This window comes from Leiobunum rupestre, chromosome 4 (genome assembly GCF_980474605.1).
Source record: "Leiobunum rupestre chromosome 4, qqLeiRupe1.1.hap1, whole genome shotgun sequence".
NCBI classification, from domain to species: Eukaryota; Metazoa; Arthropoda; class Arachnida; order Opiliones; family Sclerosomatidae; genus Leiobunum; species Leiobunum rupestre.
In genome coordinates this window covers 37,375,954-37,396,697 of record NC_143387.1, presented here as the reverse complement: position 1 = coordinate 37,396,697, position 20,744 = coordinate 37,375,954, and the positions used below count along the sequence as shown (strand labels likewise).

The 20,744-nt window shown below is 34.4% G+C and overlaps 3 protein-coding genes across 4 annotated transcripts; 2 read left to right on the top strand and 1 right to left on the bottom strand.

Annotated features, from left to right (window-relative positions):
- Nucleotides 1-283: 283 nt before the first annotated feature.
- Nucleotides 284-1,321, bottom strand: LOC149947636 (uncharacterized). Of its 2 annotated transcripts, none has more exons than XM_090172253.1 (2): nucleotides 1,093-1,232; nucleotides 284-1,026 (listed from the first exon to the last, which is right to left on the bottom strand). In XM_090172253.1, exons 1-2 carry the CDS (start codon nucleotides 1,106-1,108, stop codon nucleotides 365-367), a joined length of 678 nt encoding a protein of 225 aa, XP_090028379.1. In that variant the 5' UTR covers nucleotides 1,109-1,232; the 3' UTR covers nucleotides 284-364. The 2 variants fall into 2 exon arrangements, with proteins under 2 accessions (XP_090028379.1, XP_090028378.1); XM_090172252.1 differs by lacking the exon at nucleotides 1,093-1,232 and adding an exon at nucleotides 1,233-1,321 and having other exon boundaries at nucleotides 286-1,026.
- A 5,379-nt stretch (nucleotides 1,322-6,700) lies between these two features.
- Nucleotides 6,701-9,405, top strand: LOC149947635 (uncharacterized). Its single transcript, XM_090171833.1, has 4 exons — nucleotides 6,701-6,941; nucleotides 7,026-7,126; nucleotides 7,190-7,538; nucleotides 7,608-9,405. The coding sequence occupies exons 2-4, from the start codon at nucleotides 7,047-7,049 to the stop codon at nucleotides 7,656-7,658; spliced, it is 480 nt and encodes a 159-aa protein (XP_090027959.1). The 5' UTR covers nucleotides 6,701-6,941; nucleotides 7,026-7,046; the 3' UTR covers nucleotides 7,659-9,405.
- Nucleotides 9,406-9,974: 569 nt separating this feature from the next.
- Nucleotides 9,975-17,827, top strand: LOC149947634 (uncharacterized). Its single transcript, XM_090172365.1, has 9 exons — nucleotides 9,975-10,181; nucleotides 10,393-10,491; nucleotides 10,963-11,112; nucleotides 11,181-11,213; nucleotides 11,289-11,393; nucleotides 13,429-13,549; nucleotides 13,843-13,903; nucleotides 15,534-15,848; nucleotides 17,236-17,827. The coding sequence occupies exons 1-9, from the start codon at nucleotides 10,130-10,132 to the stop codon at nucleotides 17,311-17,313; spliced, it is 1,014 nt and encodes a 337-aa protein (XP_090028491.1). The 5' UTR covers nucleotides 9,975-10,129; the 3' UTR covers nucleotides 17,314-17,827.
- Nucleotides 17,828-20,744: the final 2,917 nt, after the last annotated feature.

Here is a 20,744-nt window from a genome sequence, read left to right as displayed (position 1 = left end):
TTAAAGGTTTTACGTTAGAAAGTGGCTTACTTTTGACACGACCTCTGTCGAGAATGTTGCAAACTTCCCTGAACGTTTCAAAGTCTGTGAAGAACACCAGAACTTTGAACAACAAAAAAAGGAGATCCCGAGAAGGGCCGAACCTACTCCCTGAATTATTCAAGGAAGGAAAAACCGTAGTATTTGTTAAAAAAAGGGGGAGTCCTTTGAAACAGCCACCTTTTTTTCATACATAACTGGAAAAACTAGGGCTTACCAATCTCTTTAAATTTTTATAGACATAAATTATGTAACATTAAACTAAATATACTATAATAAAAATGTAACATTTTATTACCAATGCAAGTTATGCCCAAAACAATATTCATCCTGGGTTATGCCCTTCCATGAATGTAACTTTTAACATGCTCGTGGGTAGAAATTCTTGATGCCTATCAATATTATTTATAATTACATCACTGCTGTCATTATTTTCACCAAAGCTTCCACTGGGTGACACAGGTTCACGCTTAATTGTATTAACACAATTTATAATATTGTTTACACAGTTCATTTCTGCATCTTCATGTATAGGTAAAATGTATTCACTGTCTTTGTGTTTTCTTTGAATTGTTTGTGTTAAACAGTTTCTTTCCAAAAAATTGCAACTTTCTCGTTTGACCACTTTTGTTGGTTGTGAATTCATCGTTCTTTTACTAGTATACGTTTTAGGATTTAATATAGTAAAATCAGTTGTAGTTGAGGCGTCTCTAAACGTTTTTTGTCTGGTATCGTAATCTGGATGACACATAAATTTGGTTTTTGGATTCAGAAATGAATATTCAGTTCCTTCCGATTTATCTTTGCAATAGAGATTATCAGTTTGTGCTTGGGCTTCTACTTGAGGATTTGGTTTGTCTGAAGCTGCTACAAATCTTCTAAGCAACAAACTGGCAAATGCTTCATTTGACATTCCCCGCTTCCTACGTTCTTCTTGCCATAAATTAAACGCTTCTCCAATGTGCACCCTGTGTTTCGATCCTAGCTCTGAAAAAACATCAACAACAATCAAAGGTTGACGAACAGTATGAAATTTGATTGATCAAGGTGTACTTAGTGAATATGGCATTTCAATTTCAATATATTAAAAAAAAACATGTTTAGACGTGAAAGTGATATATGTATTTTATTACGTCATTAATTAATACTATTAAATTTAAAAATGGGTAACTAAAGTAACAAAATAAACTAACTATCTGACATGCTTCGAAAATGTACTCTCCACGAAAAGGGCAAATATTGTCGACCAACCATAAGTCCATAAGTTAATGGTTAAGCGCGATAAAAGCAGACAACAAAATCAAGAACGGTGCTGGACAACAACAAACGCTTGATTTCATGCAGTTAGGAACTGTCATAAAAATCTCATAGGTAACTAGAATGCTGCCGTGTAACTGGCAAATGGCCCAAACGCCGTGGCAGACGAAGCCAGATCTCAGCCAATCAGAGCTCAAAGAGCGGTTCTGCCAAGAATTTAATGTCACCGGAGAGAATGACGTCACCTATCTCCCGCTATAGTAACGGAACCAAGGAGGATTATTATCCTCCTTGGCGGAACCACTCTACGGCCTCTCATTGGCTGAAGGTTCAAGGCGAACTGGCGTCAAGCTCGGCCGTAGGCGGCAGCCATAGAAATCTCATAGGTAACTAGAATGCTGCCGCCTACGGCCGAGCTTGTCGCCAGTTCGTTTTGAACCTTCAGCCAATGAGAGGCCGTAGAGTGGTTCCGCCAAGGAGGATAATAATCCTCCTTGGTTCCGTTACGTCATTCTCTCCGGTGACATTAAATTCTTGGCAGAACCGCTCTTTGAGCTCTGATTGGCTGAGATCTGGCGTCGTCTGCCACGGCGTTTGGGCCATTTGCCAGTTACACGGCAGCATTCTAGTTACCTATGAGATTTCTATGGCGGCAGCATTCTAGTTACCTATGAGATTTCTATGGGAACTGTTTAAATAAATAGAGCTACATTTTAATTTTTTTGTTGTACTTCAATTACAAGGTTAAATTCGTTTTTAAACATATTCATAGCGCAAAGTCTTATGTCACAAAATAGATGGCGTAATAAAATAACAGGCTAGCATCTGTTATTGCTATCTACCGCGCGGCTTATCGACATTTTATGGAAAAGCTACCTTTCTCAAAAATCTTTTCTTTCATTGAACTCACCGAATCTCAGCTCCATAATCATTCTCGTCTATGGCTGATTTCTACCAACATATTTTCCAATAATAATTTATTTTTACGGACGTTAATAATTAATACTTTAATTAACTTATAAAACAAAAATTAAATGAAATTGAAAAATAAGAAGAAAATTACATAATTAACCTTTAGTATTCTTTGTCGCCCCTCTTCAAAAGACTTTTGAAATTTTCGGCGGAATAACCCCTAAAATTGTTGGTGTCTTCCATTTCGATCCGCGTACCGTTTAGCAAATTCCGAATTGGTCAGTGCTTGAAGCATAAAAATCAATTAAGAAAATTGTTACTCGGCCTATGCTGAAGATGGCACCACAGAATATTAAGGGACTTTCCCGTTTATATTTATAACGATACGCGACTCACGTGGAGCATGAGACACATTGTTATTAAAAATAATCGAGACAGATTCCGTGTTGTTGGTGCCATCTTCAACATAAACGGATTGAAAATCTTCCTCATTGTAAGGCGGTAAAGAACACAAAATTAAATGGTTTCCAGAGGCTCCTGTACCATTGGATCGAACAATCTCATTCGACCGACTTAATTAATGATGGAAAACCGTCCCATTAAGCCCAAAAATAATAATATATTTTTAAATTAAGTTTGAAAAAGTATATATTAACCCATTGATTGTTCAAAGAAGAATAGTTCTTTTATAAAGAAACGTGACTTTAAAAAAAATGATTAACTAATAATCAGCTAGGCTAATACCCTAGGCACAACCTTAGGCCAAAGATAATATAACTACGTACCCTAGATTCGAAATCAAGCTCCTTGCACGTAAACGCAGGCTCTTACTGAGTTCCCGGCGGAAGTTGGAAAACACTGCCTCCATATAGCTAACAGGGCTACGGTCCGACATCTAGTTAAAACGTAAAGTTTTAGTGAAAATTGCGCCGTGGTTTTGACTTGCGGTTTTAATTATATTTTTTTAAAACAATAATGGATCATGCCTGTAGCTCTAAAAAGGTTTCTAAACGAAAGAAAACTAAAGGTGATTAATATAATCTTGGGTTACCTATTGAAATTCCTTATTTCTCACCCTGCTATGGAGCCCGATTTTTCCGACTTCCGGCGCGAACTCAGTAAAAGCCTCATGAGAAAACGCGCTATCGAGGAACGCCGTGATTTCGAATCTAGGGTACGTAGTTATATTATCTTTGCTTAGGCCCAAGACATCAAGCGACTTTTAAAGCCATTAGTTCAGGTGGCCGGGTAATAATGCATAGGAGGGTGTAGGCAGGCCCTTCATGCCACGTGAGCCAACAGCTTCCTACAATCACTATTACCTTTAACCTCAACAAGTTTTTATGGAAGGGGAAACCGAAGAGCTCGAGGGAAAACCCCTTAAACCAGTGGGGAGAGAACTTGAAAACTCAACGCAGAAGGAGTTGTTCTGAGTTTTCACCTCAGTGCCACAAGCTGGAATCGAATCCGGCTCCTCTGCGAGGTGAAAGTGCTAACCACTCCGCCACACCACTACTAATGTGTTTTAATGTGGCTCTTACCATATTTAACATAATTACTAATAAGTATGCCACTAGCTCTATTTCTTCACTAACGGTTTGTTTCACAGATATTGCGTCATCCGTACCCTACGTAATATTTGACGTAATATTTGATGTCATATTTGACGTCATCGAATCTTCAATGCCGATAATGCCGTCGTATAATTAGCTCTAAGTCTGATAAACCGACGGTAATTATTTTAGTAAACAAACCGGTTTGAACAACCAAGGCTTAAGAGCTAAAATGAACTACAATATAGTGTCAAGTTCTGTTAAGGTAATTAATTTGCAAATTAATGAAGTTCTCGGAGACTCACGTTCTAAAATAAATTTGCATTGTCAAATAAAAGAAGCAGGCTTATTGGAAAAAATAGTTGAAATTCAGGTTGAGCTGGTGGAAAGTGATCACTTCTTGGTAATTTTCCCCAATCTTTTATTTTTCTAAATTACTCATTATTTAACTTCATCCGCACAAACCGAGCGAGTTTATAAATTTCAATAAAGCTACATTGGGCTGACTAAATTTCCGACACCGAAAATTCCTTCTCAATTTAGAGGTTTTCCATTAAAACCTTAAATAAGTATGTTACTAGCCAATAGTGTGACTCCCAAAATTACTAGGATGAATAAAAAGGTTAAAATCTAACGTAGTCCACCTTTTTACTGGTTCGTGGTGAAACAAACAGTTAGTGAAGATTTTTGAATGGAATAAAGGTACAGTGGCATACTTATGAGTAATTATGTTACATATGCTCTTACGTCACAGCTTTTTCGTACCTACAGACATCGTAACTAGTGGAAACGTACCTACTGACATCGAAATCATTAAACTTAATAACATAAAAATTATTTTAATTATATTTTACGGCAAAATAATAAATATATTTGGTAAAATGAAAAAATATATTTGACGGATACATATTTGCATTATTATACTCTGAAATATACATAATTTCACCTCTACTGGAACAATTTCAAATTAATATTTAATAATATCACTATATTAAATCTAATGGTCGGATGAGGTTCCACGATGCTACGGTACGTCGAGACCCAAGCTAAATTTTATGGCTTCCCGGCCGTTATAAATATTTAATATTTTTACACTTTTTGCGACTGAATTTACTAAAATGGAAATTGGGTATTGGGATATCGTCAATTGGGAAATTGTCATTTTTTTGTGGGTCTAATGGGAATTCGATTCAATGGTAATCTACCCAATGATAAAACACCTTCTAGAGTCGTTTTTTGCTTCCTTTTTTGGTGGAATCAAAGATAATTTAAACTCGAACCCTAGATTCGAAATCACTCACTCGCGCGTTGCCGATAGCGTTTACCCACTTCCCGCTGGACTCAGAAAAAATTCACTCCATGGTTTGCGCCTTACCGCAACCGATGGAGCCCGATTTTTCTGAGGTCACGTGCCGGAAAAGGGTAAACGCTTTGTAACAAAACCGTAAATGGGAAAGCTCTCAGTATTCAAATCTAGGGTACGAGTTTAAATTATCTTTGGTGGAATTAATAACTCGCTTTAGACTAATTTTGAAATTGGTCTAAATTATAGTTCTTGAATACCGCTTCCATAACTATATCGTTTAAACATTATTCCAATTTCCTTTGATTTATAGCAGGTTTATTTACTTAATTTTATACCTTAACATGGTCGCGTATTTGCACTTGCCAAAAAAAATGTAATATCCACCAATTCACTTTTAAAAATTGAGGATACCAAAATTATTAACCTAAAATGTTATATTTTCCATGTAATAAAAAATTATATACGAAATCATATTAAAACCAAGGATAATAAACCTCGTACCCTAGATTAGAAATAACTGCCTCACGATTAGTTAATAGCGTTTACCCACTTTCTGCCGGAATTCAGAAAAAATTATAAAGTTACCATGGTAACCAACTATAGATAAGACCACGAGCAATTTTGATGACGAGCTGTTCGCGTAAGAGTTCGTTATCAAAGTTGGCCGTGATAGGACAATACAGCGTAGCAGCGACCGATGGAGGCCGATTTTTCGGAGGTCACGTATATTTTAACTATTCACGACCGAAACTAGTCCAGGTGGCGTAAAGATCAGGGCTGGACATAAGGATATTTTTTAGTAGTCAGCCTGACTAGTGAGTCTCCTATCTTAATTTATTTTAGTAGTCACGGACTAGTGGAGGTAAAAATGGGGGTATAAAAACCAGAAGGACATTTTGCTTTACCCGTCAGAATTAAAATAGCAATTTATTTTCACTTGAGTTTGGCCGATCACAATTTTGTTTAAATAAAATGGGATTGATGAATGATGAATGTATGATACGCCATATTCGCCATTATTTATGAATATTTAGGTAAATTTTTAACTAGTCAAATTTGTGAGCCCCCAGTTTTAGTAGTCAGAGCATTTATTTTAGTAGTCAAATGCCGTGACTACTGCCTTATGTCCAGCCCTGGTAACGACGCTAGCTTCTCCGAGGTAGCGCCTATGATCTAACGTCAGCTACAGACTAATTAATAAGTCATAAGAACGATTTTTTCCTAAATAAACTTATCAAAATCTGAGCAAACGATGCCAAATTTATATTAAAATGCAAGCATCATTATTTATATAGTAAAATTTACGAATAACGATAAGGAAAAACTAATAGCGTCTGCTTTAGCCGCTACTTATATAGGTTTCAATAGCGAACCAAAGGGGGCGTTACGATAGTTTTCGGTCGCGAATAGAGTAATATCACTCGTGGCCACCATTTTAGGCGCTTTTTTTCTGTATGGGAAAAATAATGGGTTACCTTACGTGACGTCGCAACCGAAAAAACTCCACTCTGTTGTTGATATATAGTACACTTTGTTTAAAGGAAAAAGCAGCCCGTGTGAACTTAAAGGCAGTGAGGTAAGTAGGTAGGGCCCAATAAGAATACGATTTAAATTGAATCGAGCTATAGAAACAGACACCTGGAAATCTCTCATGTCATAGGTTAAATAGAGATACGAGTCATTCATTGGTTGATTGAAAGGGTTATATTTATATTGGTGTTCATAGGGTGTTTCCTAATATTGGGTAATATACGCAAAACGTGAAATAATGACGTACTCTTAACGCTATAAATTTTGGTACTTTTTTCAAAACCACTTAATTATGAAAACCGTATTAATCATAGTATTTAATTAACAAATTCACAAATAAAAATGCAAGTATATTATATAATCAGAATAATTTCTTAGAAAATTAAAGCATAAAATAATTTAAAAAAAACGCTTATTTGAATTTTTAGTTTTTTCTATGTTAAGAAGAAATGACATTTATCCTTGCAATTTGCCTTCTTGCTAGCATTATAATAATATTTATTGTGGTACTTAGGTGCTGCTTTAAAAGGTATTTCCATATACTTTGCATCCATTTTCCTTTGTAATTACTAAAGATTTTTATTCTTGGTAGATATGAAAATACAAATTTTCAAACTCAGCAATCTCAAACGTTATCAACACATTTGCCTTACAATCCAGATCCGCTACAAAGCTCAAACTATTTTCCCAGCGCACCATCTCAACTTTACAATTCTAGACCATCTAATTTCAATCAACCCATACAATCAGGCACACTGCCCCCTACTATGATGATATACGGCCCTAGTCATCCTGGGGCACCTTTAGGAGTCAGAAGGCCATACCCTGTTGCACAGTGGCCAAATCAGAGCATTGTTTCTACTGCAACACAAAGCCCAATTAATCCAAACATACCACGTTCAGTACCAGATTTACCACCATCTTATGTTGTTGCATCAGAGGTATATTCCTCCTTTTTCTGATTTAAAATTCACTAGTCAATGACATTAATTTTGATTTAATCTTTGCAGCTTTTGGACCCACCTCCATCTTATATAGAAGCTTTAAAAAGTCCAAGATAATGGACATTTGCAGGTAAAAAAGAGCCATTCTGCAGTATGTGACTGTGAAATGGACAGTTTGCAGTGGCCTTTTAAAAAATAATTAACATACAGTCAAGTGCCCATAACGTAAAAATATCAGACGTGGTGACTACGTTTTCTCGTTGTGATTTTTTTTGTTTTGTACAAGATCTTTTTACGTTTTTTATACAACTGTATCTGAGCGATTGTGTTCTTAATTGTCTAGTTGTTCTTGCTATTGAAATTTTAAGAAATTATTTTCAAAACTGTGATTGAGCATCATTTTTTATCAGTTTTTAATATAAAATATTGAAATTACGTGATGCTAGTCTTATTAAATTTAAAATAATAATTTTAATGATTTCTGTTATGCGGAAATGAAATATTTGAACTCTATGTATATTATATTGAAAATTGCTATATTTGGAATCTAATTTGTAAATTTTCTATGTAATTGATATTTTGCAATTTAACTGGGAGTAGAATCTTGCTGGACAAGTTTAATTTAAGCGAGGCTATTGCTAGGGTTGGCGCTAGACCATTTTTGACCTGGGCAAAGCGAGCCTTTTACGTACTTTCTTAAGATAGCAAATTTGTACAAAACTAATCTTTAAGGTGAATATCATACCCTTTTGAGGAATGCGTGATAGGCCTAATGCCTGGCTGTTAATTTTTTTAATAGGATTAGTTCAATGAGAGCTAGAAAAAGAAAGTTTTTGCTACAAATATTCTAAAGTTCAAAAATTAGGTGTGACGACTATATACAATATACAACTTTTAAGTATCTCTCTATCTAGGAGCAACAAACACAAGGAAAACGCAGCTAGCCTTTAAACAGGCTAACGCAGTGTTGTGTACAAATTTCATTGGACGAGCCTTTACGCTGAACGTTTTACGGATAGGGGGAAGACAATTTCCAAATTTTCCCCTTCCGACGGCAGCAGGCGCTAAAGCGTCTAACCAATGAAAAATGTACACAAGAAAATGCAAGACTTTGACGGGTTACGTTTCCTGGGGTGGGGTGCTGTGTTTGTTGCTCCTAGCTCTATATTAACTTGTTCTTAACGTATACTGGTAACTAAGCCTATCATCTTTTGCGTGTTTTTAATCGGCTGTTAACTATTATTATAGTAGTGACCAACTAAATGTTTCCTGAGTAATCCTAAAGTTAGAAGAACTTTTTCATATATTTCTTATTCATATACTGTATTTTTTACATAATTAATGTTGTCCAATTGTATCATCTAATTGTCAAAATACCCCAAAACATTAAGGGAAATAATTGTTTGTATTTTTGTAATGATAGGAATGTTTTTTCTCAGTTCACATATTGTAAGATGAGCCTAAAAGGCTAAAACTCTTGTTAAGTGTTACTAAACTGCTGTCATCTGATTTTATTTTTTTTTCCCGGCAAAACAAGTTGTTGTTTGTATCGTCCTGCCGTTTGAAGACCAATAGGCGTATTTAACTCTACATAATAGCAAAGGTAGGAGCTATAAATCTATGAGATAGGATTACTCAATCCTTTTTCAACACTAAGTGACCCGCGGCCCGACAATGGCGTCTGTAAATAAAGATACCCCCTCTTTGTATATTGTACATTGTAAATAATATTTCATGGCTTGTAAGTATTTTAGATGAAAGTTCTACGGTTTTGAGATTGTTATAAAAGTCACTTATTAATACAAAAAGTACTTGTTTTTTTTATAGTAGTTTTAGTTTTGTACAATTTCGAAATTGTTTTAATAATGCGAAATAAAAAATCGATTAATATATAAATTCGAAGATTTTTTGGGCCAAAATCTTAAAAGGGTTGACAGTGGCGGTGCAAGGGTCGGCACTTTCCGCGGTGGGGGGGATTTTGCTAACAGAAATACTCAAACGCCCCAGCTACGCCACTGAAGGTCGATTTTAATGAAACCTAGTTAAGTTGTTTCGAAGATGAATACCGTTAAAGGCCGACTACATAAATCTTCGGTTTACTCTGTCTTTCACTTGAAGTAGGCTGACTGCATGGCACACGTGTATTGCAGTAAGCCTACTTCCAGTGAAAGACAGAGTAAACCGAAGATTTATGTAGTCGGCCTTTAACGCGTTGTCACCGACATATTGTAAGACAAAATCGAATAAGAACCAGATTGAAAATATGATTGAGCTTGAACGCTCACACGCTACGAAATGTAGAACGCGCTAAATTCAAACTAAAATAAAGTGTTCTAGGAAATAAAAGTCGATAGAAGCGGGGCTGCACAGCTCGTTCATCTGGACATTAGTTACAGGGCGTTACTAGACAAAGTCCGATCGATATCTGGGACCTAGCTGGCCGCCGCTTCTGACGAGGATAGCGCGTATACCACTATCGAAACAAAATGGATGCAACATAAGTCACTATGGAGGGTCTCCGATGTAGTATTTAGAGACATGACCCTTCAATTCATTTCATTTAGTATCCCATATTATTTAATGACTAAATGAACTACTTAGTTCCCATTTTTATACAGTTTTTTACATACTTCACATCAGGTAAGCTGCTCGTATATTTTATTTCGATATTCGAACGAAGCTTTAATTTCAATCGATAAGTGATCAATATTTATAAATCATTCAACAAAGGTATAGTTTCGCAAATGCATTTAAGACGCAAATACGAATTTAAGTTAAATGTAACTACGATATTACGGATAGTGGTTATTTATTTTCGTTTTGCGAGCATCCGCCTTATTGTCTTTTGCAGAATTTATTTACGCTTACGAAGATTGTCATATTACTCCAAATTATACCAGAGCTGGATGTTTCTATCAGTGTGATTTGGACTTTTATTATTGCGAAAATGGTAAAAACAATGCATTTATTAATAATAATTTAAGTTCACTTTATAGTCTATCAGTCTACGTCTTCGTCGTTAATGACGAAATTTTGTTACTTAGCTAAGCCTTACTTTTAACTCGTGCAAAGTACATATAGAAAGAATAACGATACGTTTCATCTACTAATGTCACGACACAGCGCTGTGTACATTATCAGGCTGTTCGATATTTAGCAGTAATATTCCAACTGTATAGTTAGATAAAAATATAAGGACATAAGTGGTAAAATTTGGACATCAGCAAAGCCTATCGGAAAATGACCTTCATTTATAATTAATAATGTTTTCATGGCGTGTTTCACACAATTTTATTGGTCAAAACTGGTATTCAAAGTGGATTTTAAGGTCTTGTGTGACCGCGGAGACGGCGCATGCCATATAGTACGATAAATATTTTCAGTTTCAGTAATGTTCCTTACTTTCAACGTATCTTCTTAGGAAAAGAAATTTCGTGTAGTATGTTCGAAACAAAATGTCCAAAATATTCCAAGTGTAAAAGCTTCGCGTGCAAACTACAATCGAGGCCGAACGAGGAGTGCTTAACAATAAAGCCGGAGACGAGCGTCTTAGCCTTTTTCTGCAGTCCAGGTAAGGTCATTTCAAGGCTGATATTTCATTTGTTAAGTGACCGATAATCCATTTTCATCCTGCTAAAGTGGGAAATAGAGAAACGGAAGATGGACGTTATGGTACAGCTCAATACAACCAAAAATAACAATCTATTATGTGTCAAACGAATATTTTCTATCTTCTTTTAAATTTAGATAAATTGTCAACACCATCAACAAAAACCACGGCCACCACGAGCGACTCACCGCCAACTACGACATCCGCTCCCGCCGTCACCAAAAAAACGGGAATCAGATCGGGTAAAATATTATTGCATTTTTTTCTCCTTTTTATTTTAAACGTTTCCGATAAATACGAAAAACTAAATATTAATTATATTAAGTTAAAATTAAAAGTTATTTTATTTTATTTAAATTCGATAACGCCCAAGTGAGAATTTCAACCGACTGTTTACAATTTTTAACGGTAATCCAAACGTAAAGCTTATTACTAGAAGCATGAATCACAATACAAACTAGATTTATTTAAGCAAGCATTCAAAGTGCACCAATTTGATATTTTTGACTAAATATTATTTAACACGTTGAACTATTTCAATTAAGTCGGTTAAAATCATTTCAAAATGTATTAAAATTGAATCTATATCTTTTATTGCTAAAATAAAGGACCACCGCCAAGTAATTAATCACGCACTTAGTTCTTTCCATATTTTTGAGATTATTCATGCATGATTTTTAAATACTTTTACGTAGCTACGTTTCACTCATTTTAATAGAATTACGTATAAGATTTTTTTTAATATAATTATGGAAATAATCCAATTTCACTTTTAATGTTTTTTTTTAACTATAATAGCGAGATCTAAACGTACTCACGAGGAGACTACCCGAGGTGAGATTTTGTTGAAACTAGGTGGGTATGTAGACCTTATGGTAACATGAAATTTCACCAAGGGAAACGTTGCAATGGGCGTTAGTTTTGCCATGGCAACCGAAAATGTTTTTGACAACACAGTACGTATATTATCTCATTGAAAATAGCATGGGAATCTGAGCGCTTCTAAGGGGTCCCCCCCTGTGGAAATTTTCAAAACCAAAAAAATTGATCAAAATTGACAAATGAAATTAATTTTATGATATTTTGATGAATTTTGGTCAATTTGGTCAAAATTGATCAGAATAAGTAAAAATGGAGAAAAGCGAAATATAAAAATAAAAAGTTGTATTTACCAGCTAATCGCCAAATCGATGGTAATAAATGAATTTTTATCAAAATTAATAAAATAGAATTTAGTTGTTTGATTTTGATCAAAATTAATAATTTTAATTAGGATTATTATTATTATTATTTTTTAGAAGTGCTCAGATTCCCATGTCATTTTCAATGGGAAAATATACATACTGTGTTGTCAAAAACATTTTCGTTTGCCATGGCAAAACTAATGCCCATTGCAACTTTTCCCTTGGTGAAATTTCTTGTTACCATAAGGTCTACGTACCCACCTAGTTTCAACAAAATCGGTGATTATCACCTCGGGTAGTCTCCTCGTCAGAGAGATGTGCGACACCGTGATAAACTTAGAATAAAACAAAAAAGAACGAGAAAATTAACTATGTGAGCTACGTGAAACCATAATGATTTTGGTCCTTTGAAATATTTTTGGTGTTTTAGTGATACGCCCTGCACTGAAACGAACTTAAAACGCGTAATTAACCACTTTTTCTCCATTTTTTAAATACGCTAAAACTGGGAATATAATTTATTTATAAATTAATGATTAATTAATTGGAGCCTTATCTATTCAACACTTAAATTTGTTGTTTAAACGCATGATATTTACAAAAATATTTAATCGAGGGGCGGACTACTTCCACGATTAACTTCTTACTAAAATAAAGTATTCATGCAGTTCATTGTACAGTTTAAATTAAAAATTATTAAATCGTGATTAAAATAAGGTATGCGCATTGGTTTCATACGGTCTAAATTAAAAAATAGTTAATCACAAAATAAAATATTTTTCTTACGTTTTCAATTTAAAAAATATTAAATCACGATTAAATATTTAATCATTATTATTTGTACGAAATTATCCGCCCTTCGTATTTACTTCCTTTCTGTGCACTTCCGATTTTCACATTCCAAGCTTGCATGTACCATATAAAATGGGCATGGCAATATAAACGCGCTATCGTGTGCGCGCGTTCATTACGTATAAAAATATAACCACTTTAGCAATTTGAACTTTCTCAGAATATATTTTTTGGCATAATTTCTTTCATGCGAAGTTTTCCTAAATTTTTTTTCATTTTTCTGTTTCTCGGACGTCAACAGACCCTTACAATGGAAAGAGCTACGCGGAAGCCTATCAGCCTTACATATTCTCAATGGTGTTGGCTCTCATTCCTTTGGTTATGTATCTGGTGTACAGGCTTGGAAGATACGCTATGATTCTGTAAGTCTTTTTTGTTGATTTCGGTCCAAAACCGGGTCAAATGCTTTAAATGTAACGGTGCAATTCTAGAGAAATTCGTAAGAATTTGTTAAACTAGGTCTACTAAAATATTATCTCAAGTAGATTATTTTTGTTATAAATGAAAGCGTATCGCGGATGAATAAATCATTTGAGAACTGTAAATTTGAATTCACAACATGCCAAACCGACTACAATATATTTTGCCATTGGCCCATTTTCTTCACTTATTACAAAACATACGCAATTATTAAACAAAACGTTTTTTGTTATAGTCAAATTGAGGCTTCCGAAGCGGTTGAGCCGCCGAATTTCAATCCAAGAAGACCTCCAAGTGTAAGTTGGTTTTTTAACAGGACCAATTGAAACCCTAAAATTAGAGAAATTGAAAATTTTCCCCTCTTGACTTCAGAAATATTCGAAATATTTCGGAAATAGTCGAAATATTTGAGACATATTCAGAAGATTTGAGAAATAGTCGAAAGATTTGAGAAATAGTCGAATTATTTGAGAAATATTCGAAAGATTTGAGAAATAGTTGAAATATTTGAGAAATGTTCGAAAGATATAAGAAATATTTGAAAGATTTGAGAAATATTCGAAATGTTTGAGAAATATTCGAAAGATTTGAGAATTAGTTGAAAGATTTGAGAAATAGTTGAAAGATTTGAGAAATAGTTGAAAGATTTGAGCAATAGTTGAAAGATTTGAGAAATAGTTGAAAGATTTCAGAAATAGTCTAATTATTTGAGAAATAGTCGAAATATTTGAGAAATATTCTAAAGATTTAAGAAATTGGCGAAATATTTGAGAAATATTCGAAATATTTCAGAAATAGTCGAAATATTTTAAACATATTCTAAAGATTTAAGAAATAGTCGAAATATTTGAGAAATATTCGAAATATTTGAGAAATATTCGAAATATTTGAGAAATATTCGAAATATTTAAGAAATAGTCGAATTATTTGAGAAATATCCGAAAGATTTGAGAAATAGTTGAAATATTTGAGAAATGTTCGAAAGATATAAGAAATATTTGAAAGATTTGATAAATATTCGAAATGTTTGAGAAATATTCGAAAGATTTGAGAAATACTCGAAATGTTTGAGAAATGTTCGAAAGATATAAGAAATATTTGAAAGATTTGATAAATATTCGAATTATTTGAGAAATATTCGAAAGATTTGAGAAATAGTTGAAATATTTGAGAAATGTTCGAAAGATATAAGAAATATTTGAAAGATTTGATAAATATTCGAAATGTTTGAGAAATAGTCGAATTATTTAAGAAATATTCCAAATATTTGGGAAATAGTCGAATTATTTCAGAAATATTCGAAATATTTGAGAAATAGTCGAATTATTTCAGAAATATTCGAAAGATTTGAGAAAAAGTCGAAATATTTGAAAAATATTCGACAATGGCATACGTGGTCGAGATTTGCTTAAGGCGTTAGGAATACTTAACACTCCATTTAACTACGAATTGAGCTATTATTTTGATCTCGTTGTTTAACACACTCGAAATCAATGTTACCTAATAATATTGGTTAGCCTTTCTCATTAATATACATTCAGATCCATATTTCACACCATTTTCACGCTCGCTATTAGTAGGAAAAAACTTATAAACCCATTAAACCTACTAGCGGCCGTGAAAATAGAGCTCAAAGCATACAGTGAACAATAGGTGTTTCTATAAAATACGGGAGGTCACGTGTAGATGTTTTTTCTACGTCACTAGATATAGTTATTGAAGATAGAGATTACGCGCTCGAGTCGACAAAGATTTTCCCAATAAAGTACGAAGCTTAAGTTCGTGACGCAGAGAAAAAACATTTTAAACTTTTATTTTTTTGTTTTATTTTATGGAAACAGCTATTTAAATTTCTACCATTTTCTTCTTATTACGTGATTATTGTTTGATTAAAAAAGCTTTAATTCCGCGCGTAACTTTTCCCAGAGATTGAATTCGTTACCAAGATCCCCGAACCGCTCGCCTAATCGATCTCCTCATCGATCACCGCATCGATCTCCGCATCGATCACCTCAGCGCTCCACGTCTTCGCGGCTGTCGACCAGCTCCGGTGCTAGATCGCCTCAGACGCACTCCCTCTCGCCGCACCGTCTCACACCAAGAGCCAATACGAACCAACGTGCCCGAAGTGCCAGCCCTCAGCTGAACACCGACACGCAACCGGCCATTCTGGTGGTTCCCTCTCGACGGAGCACTCCGGAATTACCCCCTGATCCGCCACCTCCCTATAGTTCCGTTGAGGTACGTCATCCACTGGGAAAAGACAGCGTCAAGCACGCTTTGATTTGGGAACCATATCTTCAGAAACTAAAAAATCTGATATCAAGACCGATTTTGTAAGCTATTTGTGGGCCATACAAAAGTTGTTAAGAGGTGTGACACACTGACAAGGAGACATCCCGAAGTGTAACCCACCGATTTTGTTCAAACTCGGGGGATTGGTAGACCTTCATGTAACTTGAAAAATCCTAACCGTTTCGCTATGGCAACGAAAAATGTTTTTGACAACACAAAATATTAAATTTTCCCATTGAAAATAACATGGGATTTTGACCTCAAATTGATCAAAAGTTGATCAGTTTTTATGTTTTTTTTGTCAATTTTTATCTATTTTTTCTATTTTTGGCATTTTCGAAATTTTTAAATTGGTTAGGAATCGTTCAGAATCCCATGTTATTTTCAATGGGAAAATTTAAATTTGTTGTTGTCAAAAACATTTTTCGTTGCCACGGCAAAACGGTTGCCCATTGAATAAATTCCCTTTAGGATTTTTCAAGTGAAGGTCTACCAATCCCCCGAGTTTGAACAAAATCGGTGGGTTACACTTCGGGTCGTCTCCTTGTGAGAACTCGAGATTTCGATCTCCTACTGTTTGAAAATTGGGCTAATGGGCTATCACTTTATGTCTACTAATTGCTTCGTTGCTACAAGTTCATTGTTGCTGAAGAGTGTAATTCCAAATAGGGCAACTAAAACCGTTTAATCTTTATAGCATAAATAAGAGCATTATATCAAAGAAAACACCGCGTTTAAAGTCACTATAAACATTTTCAATTGTCGAATTTCGATCCGCTGAGCAGCCCTGATCCTAAAAAGGCCCGCGAAATAGCCGCCACATTTTACTTTTATTCGTCGTAGATTTCGTGACTAAAACAATCGCAATTTTCGCACCTGAAATGTCCGCAATTAATGATAATTCAGTTGCTATGGAAACCCACGAGCGCTTTGTTTATTTTTTCGTCTCGTACGAATAACTAACACCTAGGGCCATGCGTGCCCTTTTCTCTTAAGATTTGAGCTTTCTTAAGATATTCTATACTGTGATTATTTCAAAGGAAACATAAAGTCTAGTTTCATTGAGGATTATAGGAGTTATTTCTCGGAATAAAATAAGTCCTAAAAATATCAGTGGCGTATCCAGGGGCAAAGGTCACGTTCCACCCCCGAAATGTAAAGTTGTATATATCATATTTTTTATTTTTAGTCAAGAAATTACAAATAAATGTTTTGGCTTAAAAAATCAATAATTTTAATTTTCACTCATAACTAATTTCAAATACAAATGAACTCATATTTTATGAGCTACAACAAAACCTATTTTTAATATATTTCGCTTTTATTTTGCTAGCCAAATCTGGAATATCCTCCTACTTACATCGAAGCTATGCAGAACATTGAAAACTCGAAACCCACCGCTGATGTTTGAAATTTTCAAGATCGTATCGCTCAGTAATGCCTTAGATAACTGCTCCACATATTATTCAAGATTATAAAATAAACAAAAACAAAGCTATATATTATTATACATTCGCCTTATTAATATTAAGCGACGAAGCTGAAAAAAATTTAAGCTCTAAAATCTAAAAGCGCCAAGTAGCCCTATATTAAATTTCGATTTTACATATTCAGCCAAGTTTAGCCTTACTGATGTCGGGTATTGCTGTCAAATATCCCAGACATAATTAGCCTTCTTTTCATTGTTGATAAAATTATTGTTATAAAACTTTTCAAAACTTCACTTTTTCAAAAACTGTGTGTATAATATCTACATATTTTGAACTGTTGCCATTTTACTCTACAACTCTCTTATTATTGTACAGCTCAACATTGCACGAAGCACATTTTTCTATACGAATAAAAATATTTGAAATTGTTAACAATATATTTTTGAGTCATTTGTTCGTTACCGTTTAGCCGACGGTTTCTTGTTGCGATGAGGCCGATTATTGGAGTGTTTTTAGAGACTTTGTTAAAGTTCTATGAAGATTAAGAATTCGTTGAATAATTTCGTAGATTTTTACAATGGTCCAATTAGTTTTTCATGGGCTCTGACCAAGGATTTCATTTGGAACAAGATTTTTTAAGGGTCGATTCACCAGGGATTAAATAATGTCAAATATGACGTAATAACTTTTATGTCGGGTACCCGAACTCGTAACTCGATTAAGAAAAATGCAATACTCGTCGATTATCGAGTATCGAAAATTTACATATTCGGGTACTCGAATACTCGAATAATCCACCTTGCTGGATTCGTCGGGTTATTATTTTCCCCATCAGGTTCGGGTACTCGACTATTCGACGAGTATTTTACAAAATTTTGTGTTTCCGCCGCAATAATTTCAACTCGACGCTCTGATATTACTATATTTCTTTTCGTCTCCTTGAATTCGGATGACGCTTTGGCGGTTACGGCGCTTAGGTTATTTAGGTATCAATTTAATAGTTTAAATGTTTAATAATAGAGTTAATCAGTCAACTTATCTATGAATTGGTAAGTTTTAAATTCGTTATCAAGTTTAATACAGTTATGAATAATTAAGAATACCATTATTAATAATGAAAGAAAATTACCCGAAAAAAACTCGATCGAGTTCTCGAACGTTTTCCTTAACTACTCGACTACTCGAATAAAGAAATTTTTGGCTTAATCGAGTACTCGATTACCCGACTCGACAAAAATACTACCCGACTCGACACTCGACGAAAATTTTTTCAGATACTCGGTACCCGACTCGATTGCCTAAAACCACTACTCGCACAGCCCTAGAAAGAAGCAATGCTGCAATAGATTTGTTAAATCGTATTCCGAATACCATTAAGTAAATTATATTAAACGAAAATTTTCTAAGTCCCTCTGGAGTCTGTATATCTCGAATTATTAAGAATGATGTAAAATAACTTCATAGTGTATCGATCTATTTATCTACAGAGCATTTACGGCACCGGAAATCAATTTTCTAAAGGAGCAAATATAACAACACTCATCCTCTGGGTCGACCAAGAAAGTTTTAGACAAACGGCTAGATTTTGTATCTACATAGCTCAAGTTACAAATTTTACACCTCATTTCGAACCCATTCTAACTTTAAGTATTTAGCCTAGTTGAAACAATTTTAAAAGTTATGTTTATATAGCCTAAGGTCTTTGATTTTTCGAATAAAATCGTATAATTAAATCATGATTAAATCTGATTGAAATAAAATTTGTAGCTCTGGCTGTATAAAGATTAAAACTGATTAGATCACGATTAAATTTTTAATCTCGATTATTAGGACCCTTTGTAACGGATTTATCTGCCCTTCGTGTATAACACTTTTTATACACGAACTTTCCTTCGCATTTTCGGCTGAGCTCTCATTTAATCGATATAATACAGGCACTTTGGTTAAACTAGAAACAAAACTTTCGAACTAGCGTGGATCTTCTCTGACATCATCTAACAACCGAAAGGTCCTCCAATAGTGGAACTCTATAGTGAGTTGCAGGCTAAGAAAGACAAAATATATAGTACAATCGGCGCAAGGATGCCTCAGACCGTTTCCGGTCATTCCACCGCGCGAAATTTGAATTTGGCCATTTTACGGTCAAATTCGAATTTTGCTCTTTTTGTCGTCTTTTAGCGCCATCTAGAGACCGAAATTGGAATCTTTATTTTTTAATTTCATAATTGTGGTGGCGAGCAAATTTAAAAGATAAGGCATTCCTATCATTCTTAAATTTAAAATAGTATGTATAATTATTTAATTTTGTAAATTTATTTCTACGTCTTACCAGTTAAATCGGCAGTTTCTTTTAAAATAGTTACCACGCTTTCTTGGGGGTAACGTTGTCTTAATGAGCTATAGACGTTTAAAATTATATTTTTCTCTTTACTTGTTAACAATAAACCTTTATCATGCTTTTTATAGTAACCTCTTGGGCTATTTAAAATATTTGGAGCTTCAATTATCGATCCTTCTTTAGCTGCATTCAGTAATTAAACTCATGAAAACATGAAATTAAAAAATAGATTCCAATTTCGGTTCCTAGATGGCGCGAAAAAATGATGAAACTCACGAAATTTGAAATTGACCGTAAAGTGGTCAAATTTAAATTACGCGCGGTCGACTGGCCGGAACTGGTCTGAGGTATCCTTGCGCCGAATGTACTATATATTTTGTCTTTCTTAGCCTGCAACTGACTATACCTGCTCGCGTTTTTATTGAGCAGAATGAAACCGTGTTTACGACGCTGTTGTTGTTGCGGTTTGATTTAAAAGTAGGCGACGACTGCACGATAGATTGCAAAGTCTTAACATTGGACTGAAATATTTCTACTCGTAGCAGGGTTGTAGAGAGATGGTTCGATCACTTAGATTTTTTATTTGGCGAAATATTTTTCTACCACGGATGGCGCTAGTAACGCTAAGTAGCCCCTACATATATTTTGTGGGCCTTACCTCATTACACTAGAGTACCTACGGAAAGGGAACACTACCAAGTTTTCGTGTCGATCGATCTCGGTTCTTTATGATCTCTAAATTAGTTAATTGTCGCTTTGTTATAAATTCATTAACAATTTAATTTTTGAAATTGCGAACAATCTAAGCAAACCTAAGCTAATTATGAGCAAAAAGGCAAAATTACGGTCAGTGTTATTCCTTTATTAATTCTAGTACAAAATTTGTATTTCAGTTCAAATAAATATCTGAGAAACTGAAATTTAATGTTTGCTAATTATAAATATTAAAAATAAATTTCCTTAAAATTCACACGTGTAAAAACGAAACAGAAATGAAAGCGATCCCAGTTAGCTTGTCAAATTTAAATTTCCCGCTCTCTCCTATAAACTAGGCTGCACCTCAGTACTTTTATG